This window comes from Trichophyton benhamiae, assembly GCF_000151125.1.
Source record: "Trichophyton benhamiae CBS 112371 chromosome Unknown contig01462.26, whole genome shotgun sequence".
Taxonomy (NCBI): domain Eukaryota; kingdom Fungi; phylum Ascomycota; class Eurotiomycetes; order Onygenales; family Arthrodermataceae; genus Trichophyton; species Trichophyton benhamiae.
In genome coordinates this window covers 13,749-27,796 of record NW_003315085.1, presented here as the reverse complement: position 1 = coordinate 27,796, position 14,048 = coordinate 13,749, and the positions used below count along the sequence as shown (strand labels likewise).

General features: G+C 51.7%; 5 protein-coding genes across 5 annotated transcripts; 3 read left to right on the top strand and 2 right to left on the bottom strand.

The window, feature by feature from the left end:
- Positions 1–693: 693 nt before the first annotated feature.
- ARB_02593 (MHYT domain signaling protein, putative) lies at positions 694–2,997 on the top strand (the record flags this gene model as incomplete). The annotated part of the gene is made up of 3 exons (XM_003011025.1): positions 694–1,206; positions 1,268–1,566; positions 1,596–2,997. The coding sequence occupies 3 exons, from the start codon at positions 694–696 to the stop codon at positions 2,995–2,997; spliced, it is 2,214 nt and encodes a 737-aa protein (XP_003011071.1).
- A 631-nt stretch (positions 2,998–3,628) lies between these two features.
- ARB_02592 (uncharacterized protein) lies at positions 3,629–4,001 on the bottom strand (the record flags this gene model as incomplete). Its single annotated transcript, XM_003011024.1, has 2 exons — positions 3,629–3,780; positions 3,914–4,001. 2 exons carry the CDS (start codon positions 3,999–4,001, stop codon positions 3,629–3,631), a joined length of 240 nt encoding a protein of 79 aa, XP_003011070.1.
- A 659-nt stretch (positions 4,002–4,660) lies between these two features.
- ARB_02591 (uncharacterized protein) lies at positions 4,661–7,621 on the top strand (the record flags this gene model as incomplete). The annotated part of the gene is made up of 1 exon (XM_003011023.1): positions 4,661–7,621. One exon carries the CDS (start codon positions 4,661–4,663, stop codon positions 7,619–7,621), a length of 2,961 nt encoding a protein of 986 aa, XP_003011069.1.
- A 615-nt stretch (positions 7,622–8,236) lies between these two features.
- Positions 8,237–11,920, top strand: ARB_02590 (uncharacterized protein; the record flags this gene model as incomplete). The annotated part of the gene is made up of 2 exons (XM_003011022.1): positions 8,237–10,856; positions 10,929–11,920. 2 exons carry the CDS (start codon positions 8,237–8,239, stop codon positions 11,918–11,920), a joined length of 3,612 nt encoding a protein of 1,203 aa, XP_003011068.1.
- A 251-nt stretch (positions 11,921–12,171) lies between these two features.
- On the bottom strand, positions 12,172–12,894 carry ARB_02589 (uncharacterized protein; the record flags this gene model as incomplete). The annotated part of the gene is made up of 4 exons (XM_003011021.1): positions 12,172–12,315; positions 12,368–12,551; positions 12,640–12,730; positions 12,774–12,894. The coding sequence occupies 4 exons, from the start codon at positions 12,892–12,894 to the stop codon at positions 12,172–12,174; spliced, it is 540 nt and encodes a 179-aa protein (XP_003011067.1).
- Positions 12,895–14,048: the final 1,154 nt, after the last annotated feature.

The following is a 14,048-nucleotide window of genomic DNA, read 5'->3' as shown; positions in this document are numbered from 1 at the left end:
GATCCTCTCCGCTTCCGTCCCACTGCCAATAGCCGCAAGAGCCAGAGAAGCTGCAGAGATTGCAAAGACTGCAGGAGGCTGCTGAGATAGAGGTACAGGTTCGATCGTCTGGTTCTAGAGCTTGCTTTTCGTTTCTTGGGACGGGGTCGTGGGTTGGCATAAGAAAGAAATATATCTCCAGATTTTACCTCCCTCCCTCCTGAACTGCCATTATTCTTAAGACGATATCCATATTGGCATATAACATGCTTCTTATGACGCGCCCCTGAACGGCCTGAATATCCATCCTCCGAAGGCTTTCTCTCTCTCTTCTCTGGCCATTTTGCAGTCCATCCTTCTCATATATCTATATATCCATATCTATATCTGCTGTCTACATATTCCTCCAGCCATGGTTAGGCATGGGCCCGACCTCGAGTCGCTGGTGGTCGTATACCAATCCTTCCATCCCGAGTTTATCTTCTTATCGTACATTGTGAGCTTCGTTGGCTGTGCGACATGTCTCGAGCTGCTGCATCGGCGGACAGCTCGTCTCGGGCTCTATAACTGGTAAGCCTCGTCAATTGTCATTTCTCCTGCCGGAGCGAGGAGGACGACCTGAATTTGCACTCCAATTGCTAAAGCCGCTATGATCTCCCTAGGTACCTGCTCATCACTGCTGCCGTGTGCATGGGAGGCATTGGGATATGGTGCATGCACTTCATCGGAAACTGCGCCATCCGGCTGCATAGGGGCGACCTGCAGTACCAGATATCATACTCTTCCTCCTTCACTGTGACATCCTTCTTCCTGCCGATAGTTGTGCTTTTGTTCGCCTTCTACTTCATCGGCGCCAGTGAACGGGCCGGTTACTGGTACATCATCGCCACCGGGACCCTGACAGGACTGGCTGTCTGTGGCATGCACTACGTCGGCCAGCTTGGAATCGCAAACTACTCGTGCACCTACCATGTTGGAAACGTTGTCGGTGCGGCTGTCATTGCCATCTGCGCCAGTATCACTGCCCTGGGAGTGTTCTTCAGACTCAGGGCGTCATGGACCGACAATTGGTGGAAACGGCTCTTCTGCGCGCTGATTCTGGCCAGTGCCGTGTCTGGCATGCATTGGACTGCCGCCGTTGGAACCATCTATCGAGTGTCGAATGCTGACGGTACAAGCGTACAGCTCTTCTCCTCCTCACAGGCCGTCATCATCTGCTGCACACTGGTATGCATTTGAAACTTGTTCTTCTGTATCTGTATATCATTTACTAACTACGTGTGTATAGTCACTAAGCTCGTGCTTTTTCCTGATCTGTCTGGCCGTGGTTGCTGGTCGCCAGCGCAAGAGAATGGCAAAGAGAGTCCAGCAGCTCTCCCTTGCCTGTGCCTACTTCGATTCCTCTGGAAGTGTCATGGTAGCCCCAGACGGCAGCATCCCTACTCACAAAATAACGAATCACTATGTTGAACGAGTATGTCTTCACTTTTTTTCTTTCTTTCAGCTTAACCTGCATGCAATTCTGCCGTCCATTACTGACCAGGTTACCTTCTCTGCCAGAGCTTCGCGGATGACGAATTTAACAGAGTACATCCGGCATTCCTCTGGGCATTCAGAGCAAGCCGAAACTGGGTGCATCTAAAACAGTTCATACGAGGCATGAACTACAATATCAAGTCTGATGAATCAATGAAGCAATACTTCCCGGGTTCCACCACTACCCCGGACACCGGCGACACCAACATCAACTTCGAACTCATCTTCAAGCAGCTGTTCTGTATTGCCGCCCAGGGCCTCTCAGACCAGCTGCATCTCCCGCTGGAGAAGCTGGGAGTGCTCTATGATGACGTTGTGTTAACCGGAACCCAGTCAACAAAGCCCAGCAAATACCGCGCTGGTGACCCTGAGGCTGCGCCCACGCCAACGACCATCGTAGGCAAGGGCCAGTGTATATTCATAGTGCGCCAGCTCAGCAAGCAGGAGACCATTGACCTCTCTATGGGCGGGTACCGTTTCGCTGCTCCCAATCACATTTCCGGTGCTCTGGCCAGACTGATGCAGGTAGAGCCGAGGGATATGCTGGACAACCTGACGCGGATGAGAGACTACTCCGCGCCCGAGAAGATGCTCGATCCGGGCGTCTATCTGGTGGGATTCTCGCTCTACCCTTCTGTCTGGACTGGTTTTGACGTGCTTGTATACGACGACGCACCGAACCTGCTCCCCAATGTGCGGTTACCCATCGAGTCGGTGACACAGCAACACCTAGACATATTATCGCGGATGGATGGATGGCCGCTGTCCCTCTGCCTGAAGTGGCTCAAGGCAAACGGCGGCTTCGAAGACCCCGAGGCCCAGACGTTCTGCCAAGCCGTATACGGCGCGGCATCGAATCTCTCTGCCTCGGTCGACAGCCCGACGTTTGGCCAGGCCAAGTTCTCGTCTCGACAGATCAACATCCCCTGCCGGTCACCAGGCCACGCAGAGGCAACAGGCCAGTGTACAGCATTCTCCTTCCACATCATAAACGGGCTACTGACGCGGACGACACCGCCACATCTACGTCTTACTCCTCTGCGGCTGTTCAACGTGCAGCAGCAGGTATACCCAGGCATTCCGGACCACGCAGTGTTCCAGGATAACCTACGGGACGAATTCGGACATTGTCTGTATGATGACGACCTCAAGGGCAGAAGATCGCCCATCCCCCCTTCGACGGCCCAGTCCATGTCTCTACGGGCCAACTCCCTGATCCATCCCGGGGACGACCAGAAGAAGAGCAACAGGCAGCCAGATACCTGGCGGCCCACCAACGGCGGCATCATGATCCGTAACCAGATCACTGTGGACGTGTCGCAGAAGGAGGAGCCAAAGCCGTCCAGCGCGGGAGCCTTTGAAATGCAGAGTGTTGGGGCGACCGTTGAAGCAGGCTACGTCAAGGACGACAATGAAACCTTTGTCGACGAGCTGTGTGCCATCTGCCGAAAAGCAGCTGCCGAGCAGGACAGGAACAGCTAGCTGCGGAGACCGCTTCTTGACTTGTTGATCTTTCTTCCCCTTTTCCTACTGTACATTTTTAATTTAGATGGCACAGTTGATGCCATAGAGACGTATACATACACCTATGTACATAGATATATATATATATATATATATATATTAATATAATGAACACGAGACTACAGAGCTGAGCCTTCTCTCGGCTGCATCATCATGCATCTGCATATCACCTCTCCGTTCTCCATTTGTCATTACAGTAGATTAACGGGTTCCGTATCTTGAGACAGGCCTTCCTTGTCGCTACAAGCTTCTCTGTAAATAGGGCTTAAAAAGAAACGAAGAAGAAAAAGAAAAGACAAGGGAAAAAGAAAGCAGCGAGGTATAACTAAGTAAAGTTCTCCGTATGCTCGTTAATTTAAAAAATAAAGGAAGTAGACGAAGAAGAAAATATCGCATCGTCATCCCAGCGCATCCTCGGTATGATGATGGCCCTACGCAGATCCGTGTTTTGGAAAAGCCTGCTGAGTTCTCCGTACTGTGACGAGGTTCCTGGGTAGTCTGTAAATCGACGCACGGCGTGAAGACATTCCTCCTACTGCTGCAGCCAGGCCCTGCCCCGCGGCCAGATGTTTCAGCCCTGGGGACGGCTTCAAACAGCCATCTCGACGCCGTCGGCCTCACCCTTGGTGACCGCCTTGCCGGTCTTCTTGATGACGGCCAGGACATCCTCGTAGGAAATAGAGGGCTCGGTAATGACCTGGGCGGTTTGCGCATCGAGGCTGACCTCGAACGACTTGACGCCTACATTCAGAGTCAGTCAGCATGGCCACCTCTCTCAATGCTCAGGAGGGGAGAAGACACCCAAAAAAAAAAAAAAAAAAAAAAAAAAAAAAAAAAAAAAAAGAGCACAACAAGGAACCAAGGCATCCCGTACCATCCAGCTTCTTGAGCACACGCTCGACGGCACCAGAGCAGCCGCCGCAGCTCATCTTGATGTTGAAATTATATGTGTGGTCTGCCATGGTGGCTGGCTGGTCGTAATCTCGGCTACGTCTCGAGCGCAAAAGGAGCTCCAACCCTGGCGCGAGATCGGTCTCAGAGTCTGTCTCTTGTCCAACAAGCGCAGGAAGAGGCTAGCGGGCAGGCTTCTCTTGTCTTCTCTCGTCTTCTCTCTCGTCTTGCCTGGTCCTGTCGAAGGGGGGAGGTTTTGTATCGCGAGCAGGGCGGCGGCGGAGGGGCGCAAAAAAGAAACGAGCCAAGTGACTCCGGTCACTGCAGCGCTGACTATGCGGCCGCGTCCTGGCGACGGTGATACCACTGCTGGGGACTAGCTGCGACGGCTGGCGACCTGCTGACCTCTGCTGCTCGATCTCGGTAGCCAACTATCCTGCGTCTTGTATCTTCTTCAATTCTCTTGTCGTTCTCGCTCACCAACAAAAAAAGCAACCAGAAAGCCTCGCGATGACGTCCTGGCTTAGTCAGCAGGGCTTATCTCGCTCGCCCACCTGAAACACCGCGAGAGGCGAAAAAGGCGACCAGGAGGACGGACGCTTGCCCGTCTTGCGCTCGCCGGTTCTCTGCTCTCTGCTCTCTGCTCTCTGCTGCTGCTGGGCTGCAGGTTCATGCTGCATGACAACCGGCAGACCAGGCAACTCTCCCCCCCCCTCCCAGGACAGACACGATGGCCTGTCCCGACGACGTCGACGCGCACAGCACCGCTCCAGCGCCCGTCGCTATACCCGGAGACCGCCCCCAGGACATCGAGATGGCTGCAGACGACTCAGCCGCCAGACATGCCCTTCCTCCCCGTCTCGCAGCGCGGTTCAACCGGGTCTCCGCCACCTACAGACGTGCCTCCGTGCCCTCCATCTCCCGCCGCAACTCGGCCTCGTCGATACACTCGAATCTGACGGTCCACGGAGCTCCCCATGGCGACCCCATGGCCCCCCATATCCGTCGAAACCTGATACTGGAATCCCGCAAGGCTCGTCTGGCCGACAGGGCCGCTCACGTTGAGAAAGTCAGGCTGCGTGCGGCCCTGGCGAAGAACGGCACCAAAACCGCTGCGATCAAGGAAGAGAGAGCCCGGGCTGCGCAGAAGACCCGGGAGAGACTGCTGGCTGATATCACGGCAAAGTGCGAGGAAGAGGTTCGCCGCGCAAAGAAGAAGGCAGAGGACACCGAAGAGAGAAAGGCAGCCCAGCGTGCCAGACTCCGTCTCGAGATGGTCGAGAAGTTCGCTGAGGCTGAAAGACGCAGACAGCTCTACCAGGAGACCCCCCGTCGACGCCGTACTTCTAGCATCCCGACTGTCCCGGCTGCGCCGGCTGCGGAAGGGATAAGGGTCACCAGCGCTGGTGGCGGCCATACCAAGCCAGCAGCCATACGTCTCACCCCGTCTGCGGCCGCCCACGTTATCCAAAGGGTATGGAGAAACCATCGCTCACGAGTCCTGGTTGGAAAGTACCTGGGCCTGAATCTCACTCTCGAAAGGATCGGGTTACTAGGCTTCGAGAGGACCGGAGCTCTGGTGGCCAGTGAGACCACTCTGGATGTGACCGCAGCCATGCTTCGGCTCTGCGGCCTGCAGGATACCCAGGGAGGTGCTCTCGGCGAAAGAGGCGCCGTCCGCATCTTTCTCAGCAGTTATGTCATTGCAGCCTTTCCAGAGCACGTCCTGAGCAGCGATGGGGAGCAGGAACAGGACCTGATCGCCAAAGCCAGGGAGCTGCTTGTTATCTTTCAAAACCTGCTTGATAAGATCGCTGTACGTGGCCTGGCCAACATCTCGTTGTCTCCCAACATGCTCTCCTTGTCAGAGGCCTACAATATGTTTGTCTCTGCCTTCCACGCTTGGAAATCTCGTGATTCCACCGTGCTCATCGAGATCATGGTTGCTCAGTTTACAGAGCTTGAGCTTATCTGGCAGACGGTCAAGAATGATCGGGCGGGGGGTGTTGCAGATGACTACCAGCAAGGCATCCGGTACAACCAGACCTTGCTCCTTGCGAGGTTGAAACGCCTTGTTGGATCCGAGAAGGCTATGAAACTGATCAAGAAGTCCCTGAAGAAAGCCAAAAGCACTAAACAGGCCAATGTAGCCACCGAGAATACCATCCCCAGGGCGGTCGACAAACCGTCGGCTTCGGCCGAGGCACTGACGGAGTCATCGAAGCCACCGTTTGAAGAAATGCTTCACTACGCAACCGCTAACTTACCAGAATCCCGCCTCGAGGAAGAATCAATCTCTCCCCAGGACCGGCTAACCAGGGTTCTGACTGCTCTCCCTAACAACCGAACGCTAGTCCACGAACTCCTGATCAACAGAGACTACCGCATCGAACAGGACCACTATACCCGAGTCCGTCGACAGATCATGAATCATGTTTGTGATATAATGAGAAGAGAAGTTGCCGCTGGCTACGGCACAAAGTGGACTGTTGCTTTAGCCACAGTCATCCAAGATAGACTACTACGTTTCCTCAAGCAGGGAAATTCCTTGCATAATCTGATTACCGAAGTACTTGATCCTGCCCATATTGAAAAACAGTGCAATTCAGGCACCTTTTCATATGACACCTTCTTTGATTTTATGGGGAATATCCTTTCAAAACTGTGTGCTCCATTTCGAGATGCCGTTGTTGAAGAGTTTGCAAAGGACAAGTCGGGAGACGAAATCGACCGTCTTTCACGGCTGATGGGGATAATCGATCTACTCTCGCTGGATCACACCAACTTCATGCTCCAGGTGGTGTCGCCTCAGTTAATCGAAGAAGCACCCCAATATGAACAACGGATGTTTGAAAGGGATCTACAGAATGGGTCCATTACACTTGACAGTACTAGGGAGTTCTGGAAGTCAAATCTTACCATGTTTGGTGCTACCGACTCACAGCCAATCATGGGCAAGATCTATGCTCAGGGAATGGTTGATCTTGTGCTGAGCAACACAATCACTTCCCAAAGACGTATTCCCGAGACTCTCCATGCTGACTATGCTAGGCTTGGACAGCTCCGATCTCAAGGCTTCAAGATTGCCGCTACTGCTTCAATATTGCTTACTGCAAAAAATCTCCTGAAACGCGATGTGCGATCTCAATGGAAGAGCGAGGCAGATCGAATTTTATCCCTAGACTGGCACGATATCAAGGCTGAGCGTATTCAATCAATCATCGATTCCACTCATCCGATGCCCACAGCGGCCAGGTCCCAGCTCTTGAGCACAATAAAGCGTGTGGTTGGCCCAGCTCTGGTCGCAGCAAATGCAGCGTCTGCGCTTGCGCCTCCTAGTTTATCCGTCACCACAACATTCCAGTCTTTCACTGTCAGGCCGTGCCCCAGCCCATCAGACGCTGGCTCTGATTCCTCGGGCAACCCCACATCCTTTACAGATCCGGTGGCTCGACTCATGCTCACTAGACTTCGATCTCATATTCTAGCTCGTTTGAGCGCCACAAACACCAGAGAACGAGTGAAGATGACCACCACTGCAAGCCAAGGACTTGCCAGTGCCGGAATGCCTGAGTTTGTTAGTGAAGTGGGCAAAATCGTGGAAACTCTTGACAAAGTCCGTGAGGTTGACTGGTTGTGTCATGGACTTGTCCACGAGAAGATCTGGCATGAGATCTCCGCCAGCGCCTGACGGGATTACTTTATCTCTCTTTCACTTCTTCTACTTGGATATTTCCTATATTCCTTTCCCCTTTTTTCCTTATGTCCTCTAAACCCATTTCTTTTGGCCTAGACACAAGGAGTTGTATTTTTAGTGTCGTTTGGTTCAAGGTCATATATATCATCCCGAATGGCTGCGAAGCTATAACTATACTAACCTTCTGCTAATTACTACACCTGTGTGGCTTTTCCTATCAAGTCTCCCTATTGGGTCCAGAGATTGTTTTCATTTCTCTCCTTTTCTCTCTCTTAACTATATAGCAAATTGCTGAACATGGTCGATATCAACCTATATGATTGTACAGTCGTGATTATGTAATAACTTGCTAAGAAGGTTGATGTCACATGTTGCTTAACTACTTTTAAGCGTGAGGTCGTTCCTTGGTCAAATTAGTTAACAGCTTTCAAGGGGCATTCAAGAAGAGTAGCAAGATAAACCCCAACGGAACAACACAGCACCAGCGCTTGATCGATATCTGCTTGCTGCGCAAAAGCTAGTGAGTTGAGTGTCCTTGGGCACAAGGAGTCTTTATGGAATACTCTACCTAAACCGTCATGGGTGCGACCCGGATGTGGAATGGGGAGAATGGTCGCAAAACACCGTGATATCCTCTTTGCATGTGTGGGTGGCTTCGTCGCATGGGGAGTCATAACAAGCTGGTATCCATTGATACGCTTTATTGGATACTCGTTCCTGTTAGGGGCAGCCGCTACTTTGACCTCTCTCGTTGTGATTCTCATCATTAGTGTTAAGCGTCCTTGTTACGGCTCCGGCTCTTCGAGACTATGTGGCCAACCCGTGGCCTTCCTATCTCCCGATAACTGGAAGCAAGATTTGGAAGACTACAAAGACAACACCAGCTACCAACCTACGCCCCTTTATCCGCAGTCGTTTATCGTTTCCGCGGCGCTGGATGAGTTGTTGAATTTAATCAGGAGGGATTTCATTGAGACGTGGTACCAGCACATCAGCAGCAACCCCGGTTTTGCTGACGAGATTGACTCTATAGTGAGGGAAACAGTTGGGCGCATAAGAGACTGGCTGTCGAAAGAGGATTTCGTGGAAATATTTGTCGCGAGGATCGTTCCTATCTTCACCAGCCATTTGAAAGACGTCGACCTCGCAGAACGAGCTGTGAGAGGCAGAAATCTGAACCATGGAGTGACGGAATCTGAGGAGCTGGAGATAGCAATTGCTGCTAGATATCGAGAAGGGAATCTTCATCCGGCTGCTGCGAGATCTTCGCCAGACGTGGCGCATGTGCAACAGGAACACTTGCGAAAGATCGTAGTGGCTCTTTTGCCCACGATTCTACCTGAAAGCCAAGCAAACAGTAGGGCGGTATTAGTTCTCATCCGAGAAATTATAGCATGCGGCATTTTATTTCCTTTAATTGGCGTCCTTGCGGATCCGGATACATGGAACCAGCTGATGGAAGCCTATGGCCGAACAGCCCTCCAGGACCGCAAAACCGTCAGGAGACTACGTGAAGCACTAGATCAACATGCCTTACCTCCAGCAAAGTCCAAACAAGGACACATGTTCCCAAAACTAGGCCCAAATGACTCCGAAAGGGAATTTGAACGTTTCGTGAGGGGCATCCGTCGCTGTAATAACTTATCTGACGCGAGGAGATTTAGGAACAATGTTGCCAGCCAACTCAAGCGTGAAACAATGTTTGATGGACACGATCCAATCTATATCCGGCGTCTAGAAACAGCAAAGAGGGCTTTGGACCAGAAAGTTGCAAAGCTATCAACTCCAAATGGTTCTGGAAATGCCCAGCCATCCATGTCAGATCAGGCATACCAAAACGCTTCGAGGCCGCAGAACATCTCCTTGGTCGATGTTCTGCATAATGCGGCGGGCCTGTCGTATTTCATGGAATATATGGACCGTCTGGGCCTCATGTCCTTGGTTCAATTTTGGCTAGTGGTAGATGGATTCAGAAACCCGTTAGAGAACGATGTGGGAGACGATTTGACTTCTGCACCTTCGTCTTGGACCACTGCAGACAGGAATGACATGATTCTGATAAGTGAGAACCACTTGTCAAAACCGGAGCTGAAAGTTGATGAAGAATCTCAGAAGATTGTTAAAAGCTTCATTTTAGCTGGTAAGCGGGCGACGCCAGAGCAATACTGGAAGGCAAGGAAGGCGGTTCTAGCAGCTCAGTCTACAGTCCTTGAGAGTATGAAGTCCAAGTATTATCCTGGGTTCAAGAAATCAGACCTCTATTACAAGTACCTGGCTTCAGATGAGGCAGCTGCTACGACCAGTATTGTATCCCCTTATAAACAACCAAATAAGCCAGCCCTGGCCCGGTCTCACACCTCAGGGAATTACCCGCCATCCGGGGTATCTTCACCCATGCTTCGAACCGACTCTCAGTCTAGCACAAAACAAGAATTGCGCCGGAAACATTCACTATTCAGCTCTGAGACACTTGATACTGGGCGACCTGCAGACCCTGACCACTTACCACTTTTTGGTGACGATGTTGAGCCAGAAAACCTAGAGTCATCCACCTACAGCCTTGGTAAAGATTCTCAAAGCGGAGAGGCAGAGGTGCAAGAAAAAAAGATCCTGGAAAATATGGAGGCTGCTCTCAATGATATCATCTCGGACACCCCAAATGACTTCAAAGCCGATGGCCCAAGGAGTAGCTTACCATCACCGTCGCCCAGAGCCTCGATTGATATGGGCCGTATGGACGGGCAGGCAGCCGAGAAGGGGAAACCCAGCATATCGTCGTTGGGCCTGGTTAATACATCTTCACGTATTGGAGTTTTTACCGACGATGATTTATTTCCTGATCAAGAAAAATTCATTGAAGATGAATATGCAGATCCAGACGTGCCTGAACCCGATATACCCATAGAAGAAGAAATCCATGAGGCAGCACCGGGAGACTTGGGCCTTACAGAAGCAATATCCGCTTTGACAGCCGATATAGAGAAGCTTGTTTCGCAGGAGTCCGTGATTGACTCCCTCACCAGAAAAGCTGAATTGACAAACAATGTGGCTGAACTGCGTATTTTAGGGAAATCCAAATCTAGCTTAAGAAGGGAGATTAGGCGTAAAGAAATGCAGAGGCAGCAGTACATCGTGCAAGAAAGTGATAACAGTTTATACGGACGGTCGACCGTTCAGATTCCGTCAATCCTTCTCAACAAAGAGCCAGATGGCCGCGAGTATGCTTTATGTGAGTTGTATCTTGCTTGTTAGTATTGTAATACCTCGCCCCTTCTGACTTGTAGCTACTTTTCTATTTTAGATGTGATTGAAGTGAAGCGGCAGGCGGGTGAACAGATGCCGGTGGCATCATGGGCAGTTCCTCGAAGATACAGCGAGTTTCACGAGTTACACCAACGGCTTCGAGCAAGATATCCTTCCGTGAGGAACCTTGAGTTTCCACGACGGCGTATGGTAATGAAGCTCCACAAAGATGTCCTCAACAAGCGTCGAGTTGCATTGGAAGCATACCTGAAGCAGATCCTGCTTCTACCTGATGTATGCGGCAGCCGTGATCTCCGTGCATTCTTGTCTCAGCGAGCGATTGCACCTACTCGAGAAGAGTCTGGAGATGGGGAAACTAGGGATATTGTCACTCGGCTTTATAATTCGGTGGCGGACGGTATGGATGATTTCCTTGGAAACATCGCTGTGCTTGACCAGCTTTCTACAGCTGGGCAGAACCTCATTTCTGCTGCAACGAACCAGCTGAGTGCCTCTCAAGCTGCAGGACTGGGCCTTGATGAGGCTACTACTTCGGCAGAAGCAGAGGCAGAGCTAAACGCGTTTGAAGACCGAGAACTAGAACCCTTTATCAAACCAATCTGCGATATCTTCCTGGAGATATTTGAGCTGACAAGAGGTAACAACTGGCTTCGTGGAAGAGCAGCTGTTGTTGTGCTGCACCAGCTGCTCGGGGGAACGATCGAGCGTAAAGTACGAGAGAATGTTAAGTCACTGCTACAAGATTCGTCTTTACTACACTATATTGGGCTTATAAGGGATACCATGTGGCCGGACGGGAAGCTTTGTGGGGTCAAGGTTCGGACAAGCTCGGAGAAGATGAAGAGCCGGACAGAAGCGGGTGTGATGTTAGCTACTTTGATACCAGAAATGGCAGCGGGTGTCGTTGGACGGGCAAATGCACAGGCTGCTGCCCGACGGATATTTTCGACGCTGAACAATCCACGGCTGAACCTACATCTTGTTTATACCATCCTTGATGAGATTCTTCTCATTGTAAATGGGAGATGAAATGTGTGTTATAAATATACGTGTATATCAACAGACCGTTTAAGAGGGAGACTGAAAGTGGGAAGAGAAGTTTCATAGAAAGAAGAGAGTTTCAAATTAACTCAATACGATGACTTGACGCCCCTTGTGACAGAGAGTATCTAATGCCAGTTTGCTAGCCATACATAATGAAGACGACCCATGAATCACGATGAATCACGAATAACGGTGACAGCTGAATTAATTGGGGGGGGGGGGGAGGAGCAGAGATCCTACTCGGCGGCGGTACCCTTCTTTTTGCTCTTCTTGGGTGGTGGTGCGCCTTCCTTCTTTTGATGTACAATGAGTCTTGTCCATGACTCCTCTTTGTCCCACTCGAATCCAGCTAGGATGGGGTTATCTAGTTCGTCATCGGCCTAGAAAGAGGGTTTAACAACAGATCTCTCATACGGGCGGCTAGAATCTTACCTTCTTTCTGAATTGCTTGTAGATAGCATCGAGGGCATCCTTGATAGTTACGCCCTTGAGATTTCGGGCAGTGACCTCAAGGCCAAGTGGGAAGTGTAGGTCAATCTTCTTGACGGGGGGTGTGGTGAGGAACTTCTTGAGGGCATCCTTGTCCTCCAGGGATGCAGGTGAGGTGTTTAGCTTCCTGTATGCCTTGGTCAGCACCACGCGGGCCACCCGTACATAGTATAGCTATCAACTTTTGTGCACACAAAGAAAGATGACCTTCTTACCAGTTGAGCTTCTGTGTTTCTATGGCTATTTGGAGCTCGATCCCTTTTTCTTCTGCACGGTTGAAGCAGAGAAACATAAGCAATGCTATCCCTGGATCCAAGGGGGGATTTGTAGTGGAAGATGGGTAACATACCTAGGTCCTTGATGTTCATGACATCAGGGTTTGCACCCTTCTTCGTCGTCTCTTTCTTCTTGCTCTCTGCTGACGGGGGAAGGCCGGCAACGGCGGAGTCGACCTTGGTGAGGGTAGCCATGATGGATAGACGGATGGAGATAGGGCGAGGTAGAGATCGTGCTGGAGTTGAATGCCTGGCCCGGCTATATGTTAGTAGTGGAACGAAGCCACGAACCCAACGCTCAGGGCAGAGAAGAGAGACGGCTGGACGATACCAATGGAGGCCTTGTGCGGTGCTGTAATTGAAGCGAGCCTGAGAGGACGCGATGCTGTGAGGTTGGGAGTGTTGTCGTTGTCGTTGGCGTTGTTGTAGCTGCTGTGCTGGCAGAGCAGGAAGAAGAAGAAGAAGAGAAGGAGAAGAGGCAGAAAGGGGAGAAAGCGGGGTAGTTTATATACAAAGCAGCTACGCAACCGGCCGTCCGAAAGGGGAAAGGGAGCAGGCCGGTACCTCAGCAGGACCTCGCGCTGCCGCCAGCCGCCGCCGCTGCCGCAAAGTACCGCGCAAGTACCGCGCAGGTCACGCTCTCGCCTGGGGGGGACGCCGGCCGCAAAGTCACCTGAGCTGGCGTCACACCATCCGGAGCTTAAGCATGCCTAGGTCGCTACTGGGGGCAGGCCTACCTGGGTGCTTATAGTTGTCCTGATAGTGTTGCGCTGCCTTGCTCCGGGGGAACGCGGCCTTGTCTCTCCTGCAGCCGGTCTCACCCAGCACCTGCACCCGGCCCCGTTTGATACGACGCTCAAGTTAGGCTGCGCATCGTGCTCGCAGCCATCGCCCGTCGTGATGGCTAGTTACAGCTTGCTCCCTGTCTTTGGGGGGGGAGCTTCTCGCGCATGGCCTGATCTGTGGCATGATGCTGCCTCTCGCCCTCGCTCGCCCTGCCGCTGCATAATTAGCTGTCGTCTGTTATGATGCCATGATGGAGCAGGGATGCGCAGATTACATAAGTAGCGGCATGCACCCCGCATCCCGCTTGCCCCGAAGCGGAAATTCGGCGGACGACCCGGTGGAGCGCTCCACCTTTTGTCCGCATTGAGCTTCACGTGATTTTATGATGACTAAATGATTATTAACAAATCACATGACACATTTAGTCAGCTTTGCGTAATCCTCGAGCTTCTTTTTTTTCTCCCTTGGACGTTGAAGTTGGAATGACATACCAAACAGTCTAAATCTCAGCTGCAGCTCAGTTGGTTGAACGCGCTGCACCGAGGGAAGGAGGATTCCGGCTC